General features: G+C 43.2%; 2 protein-coding genes across 5 annotated transcripts in view; one reads left to right on the top strand and one right to left on the bottom strand.

Annotated features, from left to right (window-relative positions):
• The window catches only part of camkk1a (calcium/calmodulin-dependent protein kinase kinase 1, alpha a), a 54,124-nt gene extending 46,649 nt beyond the window's left edge, over positions 1 to 7,475 (top strand). The window contains exons 14-17 of one of the 2 annotated variants that reach the window (XM_031857577.1): positions 943 to 1,071; positions 1,851 to 1,954; positions 3,161 to 3,208; positions 3,529 to 7,475. In XM_031857577.1, the coding sequence (XP_031713437.1) occupies positions 943 to 1,071; positions 1,851 to 1,954; positions 3,161 to 3,208; positions 3,529 to 3,601 (354 nt within the window). In that variant the 3' untranslated portion in view covers positions 3,602 to 7,475. The remainder of the gene's footprint in view (positions 1 to 942; positions 1,072 to 1,850; positions 1,955 to 3,160; positions 3,209 to 3,528) is intronic. The other variant, XM_031857578.1, reaches the window with a different exon arrangement.
• On the bottom strand, positions 6,375 to 18,897 carry p2rx1 (purinergic receptor P2X, ligand-gated ion channel, 1). Of its 3 annotated transcripts, none has more exons than XM_031857580.1 (13): positions 18,694 to 18,897; positions 14,761 to 14,908; positions 13,602 to 13,673; positions 13,271 to 13,340; positions 11,980 to 12,067; positions 11,699 to 11,779; positions 10,979 to 11,120; positions 10,720 to 10,865; positions 9,557 to 9,647; positions 9,400 to 9,465; positions 9,217 to 9,312; positions 7,961 to 8,005; positions 6,375 to 7,867 (listed from the first exon to the last, which is right to left on the bottom strand). In XM_031857580.1, the coding sequence occupies exons 1-13, from the start codon at positions 18,828 to 18,830 to the stop codon at positions 7,865 to 7,867; spliced, it is 1,185 nt and encodes a 394-aa protein (XP_031713440.1). In that variant the 5' UTR covers positions 18,831 to 18,897; the 3' UTR covers positions 6,375 to 7,864. The 3 variants fall into 3 exon arrangements, with proteins under 3 accessions (XP_031713440.1, XP_031713439.1, XP_031713441.1); XM_031857579.1 differs by having other exon boundaries at positions 6,376 to 7,870; XM_031857581.1 differs by having other exon boundaries at positions 6,376 to 7,870; positions 13,283 to 13,340.
• Positions 18,898 to 19,303: the final 406 nt, after the last annotated feature.

Here is a 19,303-nt window from a genome sequence, read left to right as displayed (position 1 = left end):
ATGCATCACGATGTACGCTGCTATTTTAAGGGGTAAGTCTGGAGACGTGTTTCGTATTGTCAACCTGTCAAAAGACCAAAAACATCAAAGAACTGATCCTACTAGTATAAACACACCAGTGAGCCACAGAGTACTGCAGGAATGAGTCAGCGGTTTTACACTTCCAGTTCCCTCGTCTTAAAGTGGGTTTTTGATTAGATACCTGAAATAAAGTCAGTGGTTAAGACGAGCTTAAGACATTTCAACATTTTGTTCTAGAACTAAAAAGTCAGTAAATATCCCTATCGTGAATTGTTTTGCTTTTTCGTGTCTCAAAAAAGGTGCTTGCCTAACAAGTGGCTAAATGGAAAAATCCCATTGTATTTTTGTCAAGGGAACCGGTGCAATGCCAACTTTGCTGGTTGGCCTACAAAAATGCGGCATCTCTGCAGCACTACATAACACCGAGGGACATGTTTGTTCATTACTGTGACTGTAGAAACTGTAGTTTATCCCAGAAACTGTGTCTTTCTGTTGTTAATGATCACATGAGCACAAAGTCCAGGATGGAGAATAGTTCCCAGCAAATGCGTTCTCTCCCCTTGTTTGAGTAATGTTTGCTGAAAAATATAAGTTTGACAAAAATAAACTCCGGCTTGTTGGTCACTGTGATAGATTATGTGTCTCCAGCTACTTTTAAATCTTTACTGTTGGGTTTTAGTAGCGCAACAACATAAATCACAGCAGATGGCTGGTTGGCAGAAAATGCTCATGTATGAATCAATAACAGTGTAAAATATGCATGCTGTGCAGTCGCCCTTTGGAATATTTTAAACATGTCACAATGGACTCAGAGCGGAGAGCCAGACTTCCTGTAAAGATGCTGCAAACTTCTGTGGATCCTAGATACAGTATATTATTGTGTGTGTGTGTGTGTGTATGTGTGTGTGTGTGTGTTTTTAGATGGACCAGTGGGTGACCCAGGGAGGCACGGAGCCCTTGCCTCTGGAGGAGGAGCACTGCTCTGTGGTGGAGGTGACAGAGGAGGAAATCCAGAACTCCGTCAAGTTTGTTCCCAGCCTCTCTGCCGTGGTAAGGAACCCTGAGCGTCCTCTGTTCCACACTGCAACATAGTCATTTTACTTTTTAGAATGCAGCTTTGGTCGCAAGGACGAGGCTGCCTCTCAACAGTGTTCAACTCTGAACCACAAAAAAACAAGTTGATGCCCCAGTTGTAAAAGTGTGTATTCCTTTTAAAGCTTTTCTTTGGGTTTGACCGCCTTATCAGTCCATTTTTACAGACCGGTGAGGTTAAAACCCTTTCATTCACATAAACCCCAACGCCCACTGCAAAGAAGCAACTTCCCTGAATGGGGAAACCCAGATTCTACATCATCCGGCTCCATAAATGCTCCAATGTGGCACCAATTTGGAAACAAGCTCACATAGTTGCATATACAGGCACTGTGGCACAGCATAGCAGCGCTTATTAAAGGGCACATCTGAAATATTAATGCCATCGATCCCTGGTTCTATAGCACACTATAGATTGACTGTTAAACAAGCCAATGAAGAGGTTAGAACATTCTCACAACCCCAATGATGGCTTCTATATGGACTTATATGAAGTTAGAAAGATATTGACATTAGCACGAATGAGTTTACCATCAAAATATACCGGCCATGCAAAAGTGCAATAACAAACATAGTCAATGTAGGATTTATTAAGAATTATCTATCAGACATTATGGTTTGTTTCAACCCCCGTGTGCAAGTCTCCCACTGGATCTCCTCTGCTCTCTCCTCCGTGCAGAACCACAGCGGAGCTTTTGCACGTGGTCACAACTGTCCTGTGCTTGTGAATGTTTCAGATCTTGGTGAGAGCCATGCTGAGGAAGCGCTCCTTCAGCAACCCCTTCGAGTGTCCGAGCAGGAGAGAGGAGAGGTCCATGTCTGCGCCTGGCAGCCTGCTCATGTAAGCATGCGCCGTCCTGACGGTCATCCACATCCAGACATCCCTCGAGCACGTAATACCTGTATATCTCATCCGGGAAGATAAAAAAAAACACAACCATGAGATTGCTTGAGACTCTGACACAGACCGGTACTTCACACCTGTCTCTTCTCATCTGCTGTATCAGGTTAACTAACATTCAGCCCCGCAGCAGCAGCTGCTTTGCGTTGCCATAGCACCATAATTCATTCTTTCATTGTCAGCAGCGAAGCTTCCAGCTTTTATAAGTGTTTCTTTTGTGTGTTGCATCCAGCTTTCAAGGGTAGAGGGAGTCAGAGTGACAGAGAATAATGTAGATCTACCGGTGCCTCAGGCTGACCTTGAATTTTCTGTAACACGGATTGAACGCATCACTGGGGGGAAAAAACAGGCAATCGTTGTGACCTGTCGTGCAATTCCAACATGAACAGTACAGCCAATGGCCAAGCTGGAGCATCTATAGCTGTGCCCTGCTGTACAGCAGGTGCCGTTGGGACAGTGATCTGTGTTACGTGTCCGGCAGACTTTGTCGTGGTGAGTGTAGCGCTGAATGGGGAGGAGGCGGCTCTAATGTCCCGTTGTGAGGGGTTCTGTTAGATGATTTCTCCTCTATCGAGGCCGAGGGTTGCACTGTTGCACTGTAGGCAGTCAGAGAGCTGCCTTCTAAGGTGAAGGTGTTTCCAGAGGACGTGAAGGGAGTTTGAGACAACACTGCCCCCTGCTGGAGAATGGAGGGAGTAAAACTCAACTCAACTGAAATGTTTAGTCCGTTTGTCCGAGTCTTGATCTTCATGTCACCATGAATTATAAACCGTATTGATTAATAGGAGGACTAAAAAAAAACCGACATGGCTCACACGTAGCATTTTATTATCTGTTTCAACCACTTTCATTTTGACCTGATTTGTAAAATTGGTGGAGAGCCCCTTTAAAAATTAAGTTTTTAAAAAAGTACAAAGATGATTTTCTTTTTTTTCTTGCTTTTCTTGTCTGAGCAGTCAAACACACTAATCTCGAAGCCACACATACATTTTGTGTACAACACTCTTCACAACACACAACACACTTCACCTCCTCAACACTTTCAGGTTGAGGAGGTGAAGTGTGTTGCCTTTGACCCTCCCCCTGCCGTGAGGTGACCTTTGCCCTCTCACCTGTGACCTTTTTTTTTTTTTTTTTTCTCTCAAGGGACTCTTGGCCCTTCCGGCCCACTTTAAAACTGCACCCCTCTCTCAGGTAACACTTTGTGCAGCACAGTCTGACACGCTGTCTGTCCAACATCTACCAGCCGCCGCGCCCATCATCATCATCTTAGACTCCTCCCATCATGACAAGTGATGGAGCAGCCTTACCCTTCCCCGGCTGTCACCTCCCCCAAAGTTCCCTCATCTCCCTGCCGCTGTCATTTAATGCCGTCTTTTAACATTCATCATGTGACAAAAAAACGCTTCTCTGGTTTTGCTGCATTTGGAGAGATGAAGCACGGCCTTAATAGTACCATCATTTAGATATGTGGGAGTGCTCATATTGACCGCTGTCTCTCTATCTTGTTGCAGAAAGAGCAGCACGGGAGACGGACCCAGAGACGGAGAGCTGGAGGACCTGCACGAAGACGAGCCCTCCTCTTGAGTCTTTCCACAGAGCTTTGTGGGGGAGTGTGTAGAGCCTATCGTTCTACACACTGGACAGACTGACGGTTGTTAAACCCGCTTTATCGCTTTCGTTTACGCTCGAACTCCGGCTTGCTATCGTCTTTGCTTCGTTAGCCTCGGAGCATCCTTTCTCTCCCCCTCCATCTTTCCTTCTCCACCGTGGACTCTCTGGGCACTGACTTTGATCCACAATGTAAAATGTGTGAACTACTGTTAACCACTTACTGTTGTGACTGGCATCAGTGAACCGAGAAGAGGAACTCTGCTGAAGAACAGACACACGCACACATTTGTCAGCGGGCATTGCACTGTAATGTAGGAGGAACACTGTCAAGCTCAGATTTTTTTTTTTTTTTCACTCGTCTGCATAGATGAACAGTTAGACATCATCAGACTGCTCATAGCCAGCCTGACTGAGAGAATAGTCATCACAGACTTCAGCATGTTAATGACTCTATATTGTCTCTTCAGTGACAAACAGAGCTTTTTTAATTTTATTTTTCACGTCATTAATATTGTACATAGATGTCTCGAGGTATCGTCGGTGTTCTCACAGCCCTGTTCTCGTGTCCGTGCCATCGGCAGCTTTTACTTCGGAGCTGAAGTCCTTCCTGGGCCGCCTTCACAGTCCTCAGGCCCGGGTGGGTGAACTTCTCTGACAGGAAGGAAGTCGGCAGTCGAAGGGCCATCGCACGGAACGGACAGCGACTTTGCCACGCTCGAGCACATTTCAAAGTGACTTTCGCCGCTGTGTAATGTGCAATTATTTCTGTGTTCAAAGTCATTTCATGCTCTCGTTTGTCTGCTGATTCCTGCTCTCTAGCCGTCTCCTTTCTGTCATTTCTTACCGTGCCATTTGATTAGATGTGAAGTAATTGCGAGAGAAACTGGAGGTTGTGTGAATGTTGTGTGAACGGACTGAACCAAAAAAAAAAGGGCCGTGGACTACTCCGATGGCCTGTACCTTAAATACTTCCTTTTACAAATGAGAATGTATTATTATACAACAGTCTTGGATGCAGAGCACATGTGAAGGCATGAATAATGTCATTGTCCAAGATAAACTTCAATGAGTGCTCTTTCACAAGAAATTTAAAAACTCCTAAGGGGAAGGGAGGTCAAAAAAGGGTGAGCGTTGTATAAGGGGGGAGGGAGGTAGAGCAGAGGAAGGTCTTTATTTTCTAACGCCCCAAATTGATATTTCAAATATTCCCTTTGTCCCTTTGCAGACTTATTAAAAACAAAGGGAATCAAATGGTTTCAAACAATGGTTCAGGTGTGCACAGCGGGTCATAAAGGTGAGCTTTGTCTTATGAGAGGGACAACAGTCCTGTCACTGTTTAAGACTCATTTTTCCTCGATCACAAAATGTTATCCGACCAAAAGTCCTTTTCTCCCTCAGCATCATAACAAAAAAGGTTTTTTAAATGATGGCTAGATGTGTCGTATATGAAGTAGGCTGGTGTTATAGTTAGATTTCACTCTTTTATGTTTGCCATCAATTTGGGAATCGTTAATTCCACTCCAAATGTTTGCATATTGTGAAAATTATTAAAGTATTTGTATTTTTTATATATACGAGAAGTACAGTTATGCAACATAAATTGGATTGAATTTAAATGAGATTTCAGCCCCTCAAGCTCTTGAGAAGTCAAGCATAAGGCCCATAATACAATACGCTGTAGATAATCAGTCCCTATAGATAACTAGTTTGTTAGCATTACAATCCGGTGAGATCACACATGTTGGTGATGAATGACAAATTACGATACATTTTTTTAATATATTTTAGCCATTTGTTTGACGTTCAAGGTGGTAAAAAGAAGGCCAAATCTGTGGGCTGTTTCATCTCCGCCGACTCAAATCAATGAGAACATTTCCGCCTCCGCAGCAGCTCTGCCTCAGATAAATGTTTGCATAACTCTCTCTCTCTCCCCCGGAGAGAGAGAGTGTGGCCCTTGAGCCACTTGAACCGCCGTGTCACGATGAGGCCCAGGCTGCCAACAATGACGCCGCCTCCCCGTCCACCTCAGAGCTGTACACAGTGTAGCTGATTAGAAACAGGGATGTGTGGGTTGGGGGGGGGGGGGGTGGCTCAGCTTTCCATTTCCTCTATTCATCTTTTCCTCGGTGTCCTCCGGTGAAGGATGCAAACAAAGAACACAGAGGGATTGGTACAATGTGAATGAGAAAGCCTTTCACACACTGTGTGGATGATCATGCCGGGGAATGCAGAAGCTGTCTTAACTTTGTATGTGATTGTTCAGTAAGTCTGTGATATGTATAGGATGATGAATTCCTGTCTGAAATGTTGTATATGCAGTTTGCACTGAAGGGCCATTCATTGACTGATGTAGCTCCTTCTCTCTGCTGAGGATGGTGTCAGTGAAAGGAGGCACTGAGGGCTGTTCCAGCTGAAGAAACGGTTTAGCAGTGTGATGGAATAGTTGCACCGCTTTACATTAGTGTTTGTGCGGACGTTCGTCTTTGTTGCCGGTGCAATATTGTTGTCGTCTTTGTCGTCGTGTGCCTTCCTGGCATTCCCCTGCTTTTATCTGTGTTTTAGTTGACCTTGTTGAAAAAAACTAAAATACTGCTTATATTTAAATATTTGCACTTTTCCACTTCCAGATACATATTAAAGTTATGACATATATACGTATATTTATCTCACTACTGGTACCTGCCAGCTGTTTAAAATTGTATAGTTTGTGATCAAGGAAAAGAACTGTGGTTCACCTGTAACGGACCATATTTACTGTGTATCCGTCTGTTCTCAGTCTCCTGTGCTTTTGATAATCATTCTGCATGTGGCAGCATTGCTACTTTTGTTTTTTGAGATTTTTTTTATAAACTGTTTTTATTTTGCTGTAACTTTCTCCCACCTGTGACACAATGCTGCTACGGCTGCAGTGATGAGACGTTTTCTTCGTGTTAAACATTCATCCAAAGCTTTTAAACTGATTTCTATTACATTTGATGGGAAAATAACATTAGCACGTGGCCATTTAGAAAGCTCCAAACGGTGTCGACCAATCTACATAGGCCACGCCCATTTCCAGCTAGACACTTTCATTTTTCAGTCATTTTGTCAGTTTTGTAAACATACTCGTCAGCTCTTTTTATTAGCTGTGACTACATTTGAATGACATCTGAACTGTATCAACTCTGATTGCGCATGCCAAATTGTATTGAATTTTTCCCAAAGGTGGTATTGATACACTGAACTAGTCACAACTTAAAGGTCACCTGTCTGACGTTCTTTCAATGTTGCAAAGTTCTTTTTGTGGAGGAATCCCCGACACGTCACATACTTGATTCTCTCGAAAAAAACAGCACAACCATTTAGATACAGATCTGAGTCCAGATACAAATGAAATATAAATATAAAATTGTGCATTATTGACTTTTTCTCGCTTAGTTTCCTTAGTGTAGTGACACAAAGAACAAAACAAACCAATGAGTGTAGTCACACCGCAGGAAGTGAGTGAATGGAATAATGTCTCATGTCAGATCATCATTCTATCCAAAGGAGTTTGTACGCGACGATCTGATCGCTGCTGTGCGTCGTGTGTGTGTGTGTGTGTGTGTGTGTGTGTGTGAGTGTGAGTGTGAGTGTGTGTGTGTGTGTGTGTGTGAGTGAGTGAGAGTGTGAGAGGTGCCTGCCGTCTCGTGCATTTCTCTGAATGTCCTCGCGTCGCTCGTACAGAAGCATTGGCACGTCCCTATTGAATGCAGTTGTTACAATGTAAATATGTACCAATATATATAAAGAAGCTATTTTTGGCATGCTTTTTGTACACCTAGACATAATCAAAGAATAAAAAAAAAGAACATCTGAATTCTCTCGACATGTTGCCTGTATTCCTGTTTGACTACTGGGGACCAAAAAAAACAACTGTTACTGTGCATCTTTTATTGAACTGCAGATCACAAGGTGCACGCAGGGGATGAGTCACTCCGACAGTGACAACAGACAGAGATGGAGGCAATGGATGAGATGTGGATATTAATCCTGTACACACAAATGCAGCAACGTGTTATTTTAACCTGCAGGTATAATGGTGGAGGTAGAGGTTACACCCAAAGTGTGAAACAAAAGCAAACAGAGCTACGAGAGAAAGAGAGGACACGGAGAATGTCTTCTATGTCCAATGCAGAGTCCATTTAGTGTGTATGTGTGTGTCTTGTAGCTTCCCACGTCAGTACTCCAAAGTACTACCTCAAGTCTTCTCCCAGGTCACTGCTACAGGATGAAATGGATAAATAATACATCAGCCATCACAGAAACAAAAGCAAACAAGATTTTGTTTGTTGTAATAAATATGAGTCTTACGTTGGGTAACTCCGTTTCTGTGCTACATGCCTCCGACTCTGGTTCCTGTTGGATAAAAAGCCATTTAAGACCTCACTCGTGATGAAAACGAGGATTCTCAACATCACGCCATAGAATACGTGGAGGTTCTACTCTACTGTCTAGACTTCTACGTGCACTCACGTCGGGCCGGCCAATGCCTTGGACTTCTCTTGCATTTGCTTCGAGGGAGTAATGGGGGCTTGTTTCTAAACCAAGCAACTCCCTGTCATGCTGCAAATACAAAGAAATGTTGCGCCTGTTTCAGTTAAAGAGGGGCTACTGTTTCAGGTAGTGCCCTCAGATAGTACTGTGGAACAAGCATGGATGATCCTGCACTGCCGGTGAATGTTATGGGCAGGGGTGTCGTTAGGCCTGTTTTAGGGGGGCTGAAGCCCCCCTAAAATGTTCTTCAGGCCCCCCAAATAATTTGGCATTGTTGGCTTTAAAAAAAAATAAATAAAAAAATATTTTTTTGGTGATGTCATTAAATTAAACTATTGTTTCTCACATGGACAAGTTATTTATAACTAACATGCTACATATGTGCGTGCGTTCTGGTTTGTATGTTTTCTCCCCCTTCAAATTACAATCCAACAGCCTATCATCATACTGAACGATATAAAGTTGACACTGTCAGGTCCATTCTCTATCCATTGTGTGCGGTCCCTTTAAGAATTAGGATTTGGGAGTGATGCGGATATGAAAGCTAGTTTATCCGTCTTTCCTTTACAAGCAGGAAAATTATTTCTCTCTTTATTTGAGAAAAGTTCATATTTGCGTTGTCAAATTTCACTATGACCCTGAAATTCTGTCTCTTGTGTTATCATATACTGAACTACAGAGCAAAATCACACTCTTTCTGATTGAACCAATCTATGAACTGTCTGAAACAATGGATATCCGCGGCCCCAAATGGGCCCCAAAAAAAAATTGCAGTGCGCTATGCGCGCAAACATGCCACTCCCCTAGGGGCTAAGCCCCCCCCCCTTCTTTGTATCCTAGAAACGCCCCTGGTTATGGGTATGAACACAGCGCTAATGTGAAGGGGACTGCTCCTGTGTGCTGGGGGGGTGTTTCTAGTTCTGACTTATGTAAAGTTCCTTCACAAGAACTGAAATGCATACAGAAGATGTTCGATAAAGAATTGCTTCCGTTAAAGGCCTCTCTGCTGCCATCTTGTGTTCAAACTGAAGTTACACAATCACAACAGGATGCATGTGCGTCACGGAGCTTACCGGTACAAATGTGTCCGTCTGTTTGAATTTCATGTTGTGGTAAAATTCTCTTTTCGGTACCAAATAGAGCAGCACCAGGTCACACACCACGGTTGCCTGTAACGTCAGAGTTATTTCAGTTTGTATTCAAAGTGTTCCGCGGATAATAAATCAATGATGGCAGGCGGTCAGGCTCCAACATACCACTCCAAAGATGCCCACACCAGAGCCTATCGCGGTCAGTGTTGGGATGATGTCAAACTTTCTGGCCTGTGAGGGACGGAGCACAGATGATTCAGCATTTGAGTAATTCTCAAGTCGGAAATTCATCCGACTAGAAACGTTGAGATGCGTTACTCACCAGTGAGTGCACGATGACGTCCAGCCTGATGCCAAACACTTTGTGAAGGGTTCTCTTCTGAATCTTGTCCTCCAAAAAATGCTTTGCATACCTACACACAGCCATGAGGATGATCACAATATGTTACATAGGATGTACGTGCCTCTGTCTTTGGTAAATATTTGCATTTCCCCACATATTCCCTATCATATATATATGAGATTATATCGTTTAGGAGCTTCAAACCACTGCAAAACACAGAGGCTTTTAAACCGTCAGAATTGAACGAACTGTTAATAAAAAGGTTGGTCATAATTGGATGCGATTTGTGCATTTTGAAGCTTTTAAATGTCTTATAAAAGGCGGTTGAGTAGCTAAAGTAATTGCTGTCAAGTAGATGTAGTTGGTTTATAGACCTTTTCACACTAAACTAACGTTAGCCTTTTATAAACTTGCTACAGAGCTTCTTTTCTGGAACAACCCAAAGGAAGAATCCCATCGGCTTTGGGTCAAGGGGAAAAAAAGAGCAGCTCTGTGTCAAACAAATGCTATATCAACATGATAGACATTTCCATCTGCAGTATTTTGTTGCCATTTGTCAGTTAGTTGAGCACACTGGAGCAGGAAATTGCCAATACTTAAGAGTATCAAACCTCTATTAAAAAGATTGTTCAACATTTTGGGACAGACACTTATTCGCTTTCCTGTACACAACGCCGAGTCAGATGAAGAGATCGATGCTCTCACGTCTGTCAGCAAACGACCAGCAAACATTAGCTTAGCTTAGCATAAAGACTGAAAACAGGCGCAAACAGCTAGCCTAGCTGTGTCCAAAGGTAACAAAGTCCACTTACAAGCACACGCTAATTAACACGTTTTATATTGTTTGTTTAATATGTCCAAAAAAGTGTAGTGTAAAGCTTTATAGTTTTATGGGGCGTTATGTACGCCCCATAAAACCACACCAGCTGTTTCCCCCCTGTTTTCTGATCTTTATGCTAATCCAAGCTAAGCTAACCCGCTGCTGGCTTCTGCTTCAACACGCAGAGCGGTATGAATCTTCTCATCGAACTATCAGCGAGGAAGCAAATAAGTGTATTTCCCAAAATATTCACATCATATAAGAAGTATTTCTGCAGTGTAAAAACACCTGAGTCTGTTTCAGTTCAGGGAAGTATACACACCTAAAATTGTAGCCCACTGAAGCTTTGGCTTTGTCGGTCTCATCAGCGTTTCCGTACAAACCGTGGAAGGAGTACTTTGGTTTACAGTGTTTTACATCAAAGTCCAGGTTACATGTCCAGTCGACCACAATACCAATGGCCCCTCCCTGCCAGGACACAAGCACAGTTATAATATAACATGGGGGAACAAAACAAAACACCTCTCCACCAGAACAATTCATCTACCCAGTCAGTGTTGAGTAAAGATCAGCCGACTCACCAGTCGGGCTATTGTTTCGAAGTTGAAGCCAGACAGTTTAACTATGTCTCCCAGTCTGAATATGGGGCACAGTGGAGCATCGTTTGGCTCATAGAGGCATTTCCTGATGTAATTATTATCGATACCCTCTACCAGGTTACTCCTGAAATTACAAGACAAACACAATAACCTCAAAGTGCACTTTGTTGTTCATGTGATTTCTGCATGATCCGTTTTGTTTTTTTAAATCTTTAAAGTAAAACTGAGTCCAACAATATGGTTGACTGACTTGCTCAATTAAAGGCACAAAAAGTATTGAGACATTTATTTTCTTTAAGACAAACTTTTGCTTGCTTGCTTTTACCAACAACAAGAGTTTGAAACTCTGGCATGGCAAAACTTTCAAACTTAAAGATGTACTCCAGCGATTTAGTGTCACACTTTCAAAAAGTCTGAGGACTTGTGGGAAAAACATTGAAAAAAGAAAAGTCCAAATTAGTGCAGAGAAGCCGAAATATCACACAAAAAACACAGGATCCTACAATTCCCATAATGCAATTCAGATCTTACCTGTCTGGTAAATGTCGTTGTGTTTTTGTTTCTTCTTTTTATTTACTATTAATTATCCTACAGGATAAAGCTGCGACAACATATGCAACATTTATATTTATCTATCTGCCTTTGGAAACATTTGTAGCATCTGCTGAGCTATAATTAATATACTATGAATGAAGTAATCACCTTGAGACATCAAATATGGGGAAAGTTACAGAATTTTTGATGAACAGTGTGTAGTTCTCTGCGGACATCAACAGAGCAGGACTAGATGGGAACGAAGAGAAGAGAGAAGAGCATCAAATCCAGCACGTTGAGGCGCAGAAATCCTCACAAATGATATTTCTCATGGGCCGACAATTATGTACTCCAGATGGTCGACGGCACAGAATCATCACAAATGCAATCGTCACGTGCGTTGCAAGTCAGTGAACTTGCAGTTTGAATAATTCAGTGTGTCCACATACTCTGGTATGTCGTGATCGTCCTCAAGGGGGCACCAAGCCAACACCTCGCAGGTCATAGTGGCGTTCACGCACACTCCCGTCATTTGCCCTTGAAATAGAGACACACACGCTGGAGTTCATCACATAACCAGCCACTTCAAAAAGGGTACTTCTTTTAGAGTAGCAGTGGGAAAAGAAGGACTGGAGGGCTCTAACATTAACATTTATCACCCTATCTTGAATTAGCATCAGCAGCAAGAACAAAAGCAAGCAAGCGCTGAAGTAGCTCTTTCCCTTATCTCGCCCCGATCCCAACATAGAATCTTTCTCCATGTGATTAGCTTTGTCGCTATCAGTCACTCTCATCGAGTGCTGGTTGAGTTCACGGACTGTTCTAGCAGCGGGCGTTTGCTCACTCAGCTCCAGTCTCTGACCGATCACTGGAGCCCAACAGTCTGTTCGGCTACGGGGTCGCCCCCCCCTCCCCCCCGTGTTTAATCGTCCACGAGCGTAGAGACAGCGAGCCGCCTCTCAAGGGATACTGGCACCTCGAGGTGAATTTGACTGGTCTGAAACAGACAGATCTAAAGCTCTGGCTAACATTGGTCTTATTAAAGTCGATGTGGGGCACAAAGGGCTTCAAAGGCTCCGATGTTAACCCCAGGACAGATGGAGGACAATAAAATGTATGTAACTGCTCTTTGAAATGGCCCTGCTGTGTTTGGACCTATTAAAGAAGCTCTTCTCTGAATGGCTGATTGTATTTAACGTCTCTGTGTGCATTTAACGTCTCTGTGTGCTTATGATTTGTGCCGGCTCCTCTGTGACATTTGTGATTGTATACACAGTACATGCATGTGTCTACTTGCTTAAGGCAGGTTTTAGCCGTGCCAACCGACACACACACAAAGACATCATACTGTGTTTGGTTGTTATGACTGAGGTTGTTGATAATCCGTCACTTTTTAATCTCGGCGCTGGTTAAGTGCAATGCAGGAGCTACATCTAAATGTTTACCATAGCTGACTCAAACGGTTGTATTTTAGTTCCTACTGTGTGAGCTCGTCCTACAGGACTTCTCAGGAGCCACAACCCTGTCTGCAAACAACACCGCTCCATAACCGTGCATGATTCTCTAACTCCCCCTTGATGCATCTCGGTTCCTGTGACATGGCTATACGATGTTCAAATATGAGAAGAGCTGAGAATAGAACCAGACGACAGAGAGCCAAAGACCTGGACAGATCTGAGTTAGGCCACAGATTCAGTGAGGACTGCTGATGTCCCACACTGTCGGGCCGTCAGGATTTACCATCTCCCATACGTTTGAAAGTCCCTCCTTTACAGTCCGAGTTTGAGCTGCAGCTGTGCTTTCCTTGGAGCTGTTGCAAACAAAGAGATTGGGGTCAGTGGGTGGAAACAACAAAGTTTTGCATTCACTGTGATGTTTGGCAGCATACAGAAACTGCTGTTTATGTCATCTTGAGGTCATTTAGTTGGAAATAAAGACGCTATTCGACAACTACACAATTACCCACTTACAGAAACAGTCTTGGAATTCCTGTTTAGTTTGACTATTTATGGAAGTGTTGAAGTCAGAGGGACAAGGAGAGACGATGGGGAAAAAAAGTGTTTCCACCTACCTCTGGACACTTTCCTATCTTCTGACCTTCAGTTATGATGTAATTTGTCATCACCACAAAAGATGCGTCTCCCTGAGGTTGAGGATTATAAGAAGTAATATGTTACATTTTTTAATCTCTTTTATATATGCCATAAAATGTAATAGTTGCTCTGCACCAGGCTAAAGTTTATGGCAGACAGCCCTTCAAACATTAATCAGTCCCAAAATGTCACACGTTGTTTGTTTTCATGGTGCTTTTTAACCTTTAAGGAATCATTGGACAATACATGTTCTTCGCTGGAGGGCTCTACCACAATATGCTCGTGCTGTTGACCATTGAGTTGATCCTCATATTCAGAACAGACGTTCAAAGAGATCAACTTAGTGATCAAAGTGTAAGGCATTATTCCTGAAGTGACCTTTTCATCTTGTAGGTTGGGTTTATCATATCAAACCTTGTGCCAAACCCACTCCAAATTAAAAAAGGCCCACGCCCAAATCTCAAAGCAAACACGACACTCATCACTGTGACTCTTTGTATTCTTTCCCACAGATAACAGGACACGGCAACATTTTAGGTAAACAGAGATGCATGCATATATAAATACAGTATGTTGGTTAGGTTGTTTCATCAGTTCTTTACAGGATGCACGCAACGACATTTGGAAAGTAGGAAGACACCTTTGCACTATGTTGATTGTTGTTGATCGTTAAATGTTCTGCACTTCAAATCCCTTGTATGGTCAACATACCATGGCAATAAACGGTTCTGATTCTGATTTGGACCGTGGTGTTGACAAAGCCAGATTATCATCCAGGCCAAATAGACTTTCAGTCTGTGTGTGTGCTGCATCCTAGTGTCGCCACTGTTTGGATCAGGGCTTAACAATCGAGCCAACACAGATGTTTTGAAAAGCATGACTACACCTCGAACTTTGTCACGATCTGATCTCTGACCAGCTTTCTTCAAAGCGTTTCGACGTTGCTGGTCTGACTCAGCCTGATGTTTATTCACTCTGACAGTTTGATTATCACGGACTGTGGAGGTTGACTTCACGACATCTGACTCTGACCCAGATGTACTACAATCCCAACGATGCTCAGTGACTTGTACCAGGTGCAAGACTAATTCTTGACCAATCGCGAGTCGTATGCTGAGTGGGCAACCAGTCACCAACCTGCGGTGGGAAGACGGACTCGGCCACATCCCAGACTCCTTCACTTCTGTTGATGCCGGCGGTGTAGCCCACTCCTTTCATTTTCGTGAAGACGGAGCTCACTGCTATGTCTGTGGACTGGTAGCCTCTCTCGTAGATGAACACCCACCTGTGGGAGACACAGAGAGCATCGTATCAGGTCCGTCGGCACCTCGGACTCCCGCTCCACCCCAGTCAGCCGTGCAACCCCCCGCAGGCAAGGGCATGTATAGTAGTGATGTGGACATTCTGCGCTGCAGTCCCACATGCCAGCAGCATCCCTGACGGGGACACATGTGCAAAGTGATTGTCGTTGTGCAATGTCACGTTGGTTGTACTATGGAAGTCGTCCCTTTACCACCACGAAGACAAATCTGACTTATTAAATCTCAGACTGTTAAAAAACTGTTAAAGTCTTTCAACCTTTAGTTAAGTACCAATTATCCAGTATGTTTTAGGGTTTCCTCTTTGTACATTTAATATGTTTTTAACTTTTATAACAGCACTTTTGGCAGCACCTTTGCTGTCCCCTTCAGTAGTTTCTCTTGAGAGTTTATTGCCCCAAAACAGTAAAATGAGTACCGCCCTTGTACCACAGCTGTGGTTTAGCAGTGCTGATCGTTGCCTGTGAGCGATAATGAAACTTTACCCGGCGTGTGATTCTGAGGAATCTGAATGTCATATTAAAATGGCAGCTTCCATGTTTATCAGTGCAAACAGATTCAATCTGTATCCTCCTCCAGGAATACTGATTGTGATGAAAATAACCAATTTTCTCTAATAAAAAGGTGCAGTCAGCAATTCTAATCCCATACACTTCATCAAACTTGGAGAACATCTCCTGCGCTGTTCATTTACAGCTCTGGCTTTGAAAATGGGAAACAAACAAATACCAACATTTCTGGCGACTGAGCTGGTAAATCTGAAAGGGGGATATTTGTTTGGGTAATGACTTCAAATATCAATCCCTTTTTCTTCAGAATCGCTGACTCCACCTTTAAGTACAATTTAAAGGTAAAGTACTCGAGTATTTCCATTTAATGCTTATGAAATAGAATGTTTTGCTAAAGAGCGGTTCCCAATGTTTTCGGCTTGTTGCCAGTTGCGGCTCCTTGTCATGTTTCAGATGTCTATGAGTTGTTAGCAGTTCAAACAAAGAGGCGTTTCCCTTCTGAACTTCTCACATTGTTTCATTTAAATGACCGTCTGAGGCCTGAAGTGGATAAATTATTCAAAGTCTCAGAAAATGCAAAGATTAGAGAAAATATTGTAAGTAGCAGTTCTTTCCTCTCTCATTTATCATCTCGCAAGATGTATCTCTGCACTAAACTACCTAACGGTACATAAAGCAGATGCACAGTGGCATGCTGCTTACACATTAATAAATCCGTATTAACAATCTATTAATAATAATATATCAGTTAGTGTCCAATTGTATGCAGGACAAGTACTTTTACTTGTATTCCTTAACGGATACATCTTGCTGATGGGATTTAGAGTGCAGGATGTTTAGTATGTCTTCGTTCTTTTCTTGGTATTTTTACTTGAGCAAAAGGATCTGAGTTGCTCCTGAGGTGATGATCTACAGATTCAACATTTCAGGTTTGTTTTGGTCACACTCGGGCAAAAGTAAATCTCTACAGAGTGAAGCTACTCCTTGTGTGGCTCTATCTGTGTGTCTGCCCAGGAGATATAGGAATAATATCTGGTGTGCACTGGGAAGATGTACAAACACGTGCAATCCGCACATCCAGAGCTATTTTATATATTGTGTGAAAAGCAATTACCCCCCCCCCCCCCCCCAGCAGAAAGCCTTCAGGGCAGCATGTAGTGCGGTTCATTTGTCCGAGCGCAGTGAAAGAACCTGCCAGCAACAGATGAGCAGAAACATCCTTCAAACTGCAGACTGGAATGTAAGGTATAGCGTTTGCACAATGAGTTTAACCTTTAAAGCCACAACTTCTATGAGTCAGGCAGATCAAATCCTTACATTTTTTTTCTTACATTCAAAAGGCAGAGGAGGAAAGAAAAATAGAGCACATTAATGGAATAAAGAAACCCATGAGCGTGAAATAATGGAGGAATCTCCCAAAACAGCAGTCTAAGTGAGATCTGCATCTGCTCCGACAGAAGCAGAGCAGCGAGGAGGAGGAGGGGGAGGGGGGGGGCTCCTTGATGTGCGGAGGGCTTTTCTTCCCACCATACTGTGGCTCTGAGATTAGTGTTGAATGAACAAAAAGACAATCACACTTGAACTAATCACGACGAAATGCAAACAGGAGATGGGCATTTTTGTTGGCTTAAAAGTGACGAGAAGAGAATTAATTACGGTTGGCCGAGGCTGCTGTTCTCCGTTAAATTAGTCGTTGCTTTCTGGGTTAAAGAAGAGACTTACTTCAAATTGATTTATCAAATATTTAAAAAAAAACTTTCATGTGGGATTACTTTTTTTGTGAGATTTACGCAAACAGGAGGCCAAGGATGCACATGTTTTCATACACGAGAATGAATCTGTCAGTTAATGAAAGCACAAAAATATATCCATAAAATAACTGTACAAACAACGACAATAAATTCATATATTTTGCAGATTAAAATACATTTTAAAAGGAATATTAAATACATTTGCAGCAAGTCTAAGGTTAAAATGAAATCTAAAATCCCTGACAACCCGTGGTTGACTGCTCGAGCATTGCGACTTCTGCTCCGACCCGAGGAGGAGAAGCCTCGTAATCACATCTCATTTCATGCCCATCACCAAATAGATACGTGACAGGTGGGGTGGCAGCAGAAGAGGGAGCTCTGTCATGCACCGGGAGCCCTTAATACCAAGAGAGACAAAAGCTCTGAATGTCACCGTGGCTGTTCCCTTTTCTTTCTCTTCAATATCAGCTCACAGAGGAAACTACAATCCTGTTCCACAGTTACAGTTACCAGTTTAAGACTTTTCAAGATCTGAACTGAAAGAAAATGAGCATCCACGTGTTGTGCCCTGACTCTGAAGGTAGTCAAGATTATAGCACCATGACCAAAGATATGGACCCCAAACAGAAAGCAAAAGTGAAACGCCTACAACGTTCCACTTTTGCACTTTTGTTAATATTATAAATACTATCGTTAAATGTGTCCGTCTCTATCACGTGTTTCTGTCCGCGTCACCAGCAGAAGGTAACATGTGTCCCTCCTGCTTGGCATGGAATTGGGCAGCAGTTGATTGTTATGTGTGTTAGCGCATATGTCTCAGCCTGTTCATCACAAGCCGCTCCTCAGGTTCTGCTGCACAGAGGTGAAGACGCACTCGCGCACAAGTGCAGACATGCACAAACGGTCAGAGTTTCCAACTAACTAAAACAGAAATGCACCCTTCCACACAATGTAACCAGGAACTCCAACATGTCAAAGCATGAGTTGTGAGCTGTAGTGTGCGTAAGATAACAAGCATGCTGTTTTTTTGTGTTTCGACTTGAGAAGCGCAGATAACAAGATATCAAGATATGCTCTTGCCCCTTCTGCCTTGACTCAATCTGTCACTACTTCATGTCTGTTTGCAGTTCCTATTTGCTGTGTCAACAGTATACCTGGCAAGTTACAAGTTAGTGTCTCTGACCATTGGTGGCACCCACCAGGAGTCAAATAACAAGTCTGCCTTTATGAATGATGTGTTTCTAACAATTTGAACAGCATGTGATGATTTGTTTTTAAATCATGTAAGCAGAATTAAGACATCAGGGTTATGCCACTGAAAAACAACCCAGCCAGCAACAGCAACAGAAAGTTGTTGGAATTTGAAGGGTCACTCTGAAAGGTCATTTTGCGTCACACACTCTCACTTCACGCAAGTTGGAACTTGACAATGCAAACTAAAGGCTTCCTGTTGCCCCTCTGAACACTACAGGAAACGAGGGATGATCTTACCCGATGATGTAAGCCAAGACCAACAGCTGGATCAGTCGGCACACCACTCCCACCTTCCCATTCCTCACCAGCACCTGGCGCGGGGTCTCATACTCGTAGAAGAAGTCGGTGAAGGCGTCGGCGATTTGGCTTTTCATCTTCTCTCATCGGCTGGACCTGCAGAGAGGAGGGTCTCTATCTCTCTCTCTCTCTCTCTCTCTCTCTCTCTCTCTCTCTCTCTCTCTTAGTTCCTCACTGGTGGCGAAGGTCCTCTCTGCCTCCTCTCATAAGTAACGTCTGACGCACTTCATGAGAAATCCTCAAGTGTAGGACTTCCTCCCTCCCACTTTCTCTCTCTCTCTCTCTCTCTCTCTCTCTCTCTCTCTGCACAGGGTCACCCTGTTTTCAGTCAGTCACATTATGTGCCTTTCCCCAGTCACCACACTGCTGCATCTCCTGACTTTTCTTTCATTGCACCCTGTTTTTCTGTTTCACGCAGCACCAAATTAGTAAAAAAAGACAGCTTTGAAATTCACTCTTGACTCAAATAACTCAACAGCTGCCACACCAGCGCTGGAACTCCTTCTCTCCCTGCGCAATCAACCCTTATCGTTTCCACCGACACTCTCTT

Source organism: Anarrhichthys ocellatus, unplaced genomic scaffold (genome assembly GCF_004355925.1).
Source record: "Anarrhichthys ocellatus isolate YVR2014 unplaced genomic scaffold, GSC_Weel_1.0 scaffold18, whole genome shotgun sequence".
In the NCBI taxonomy this organism is placed as follows: Eukaryota; Metazoa; Chordata; class Actinopteri; order Perciformes; family Anarhichadidae; genus Anarrhichthys; species Anarrhichthys ocellatus.
Note: the sequence above shows the minus strand (reverse complement) of the source record. Positions and strands in the feature narration are given on the sequence as shown.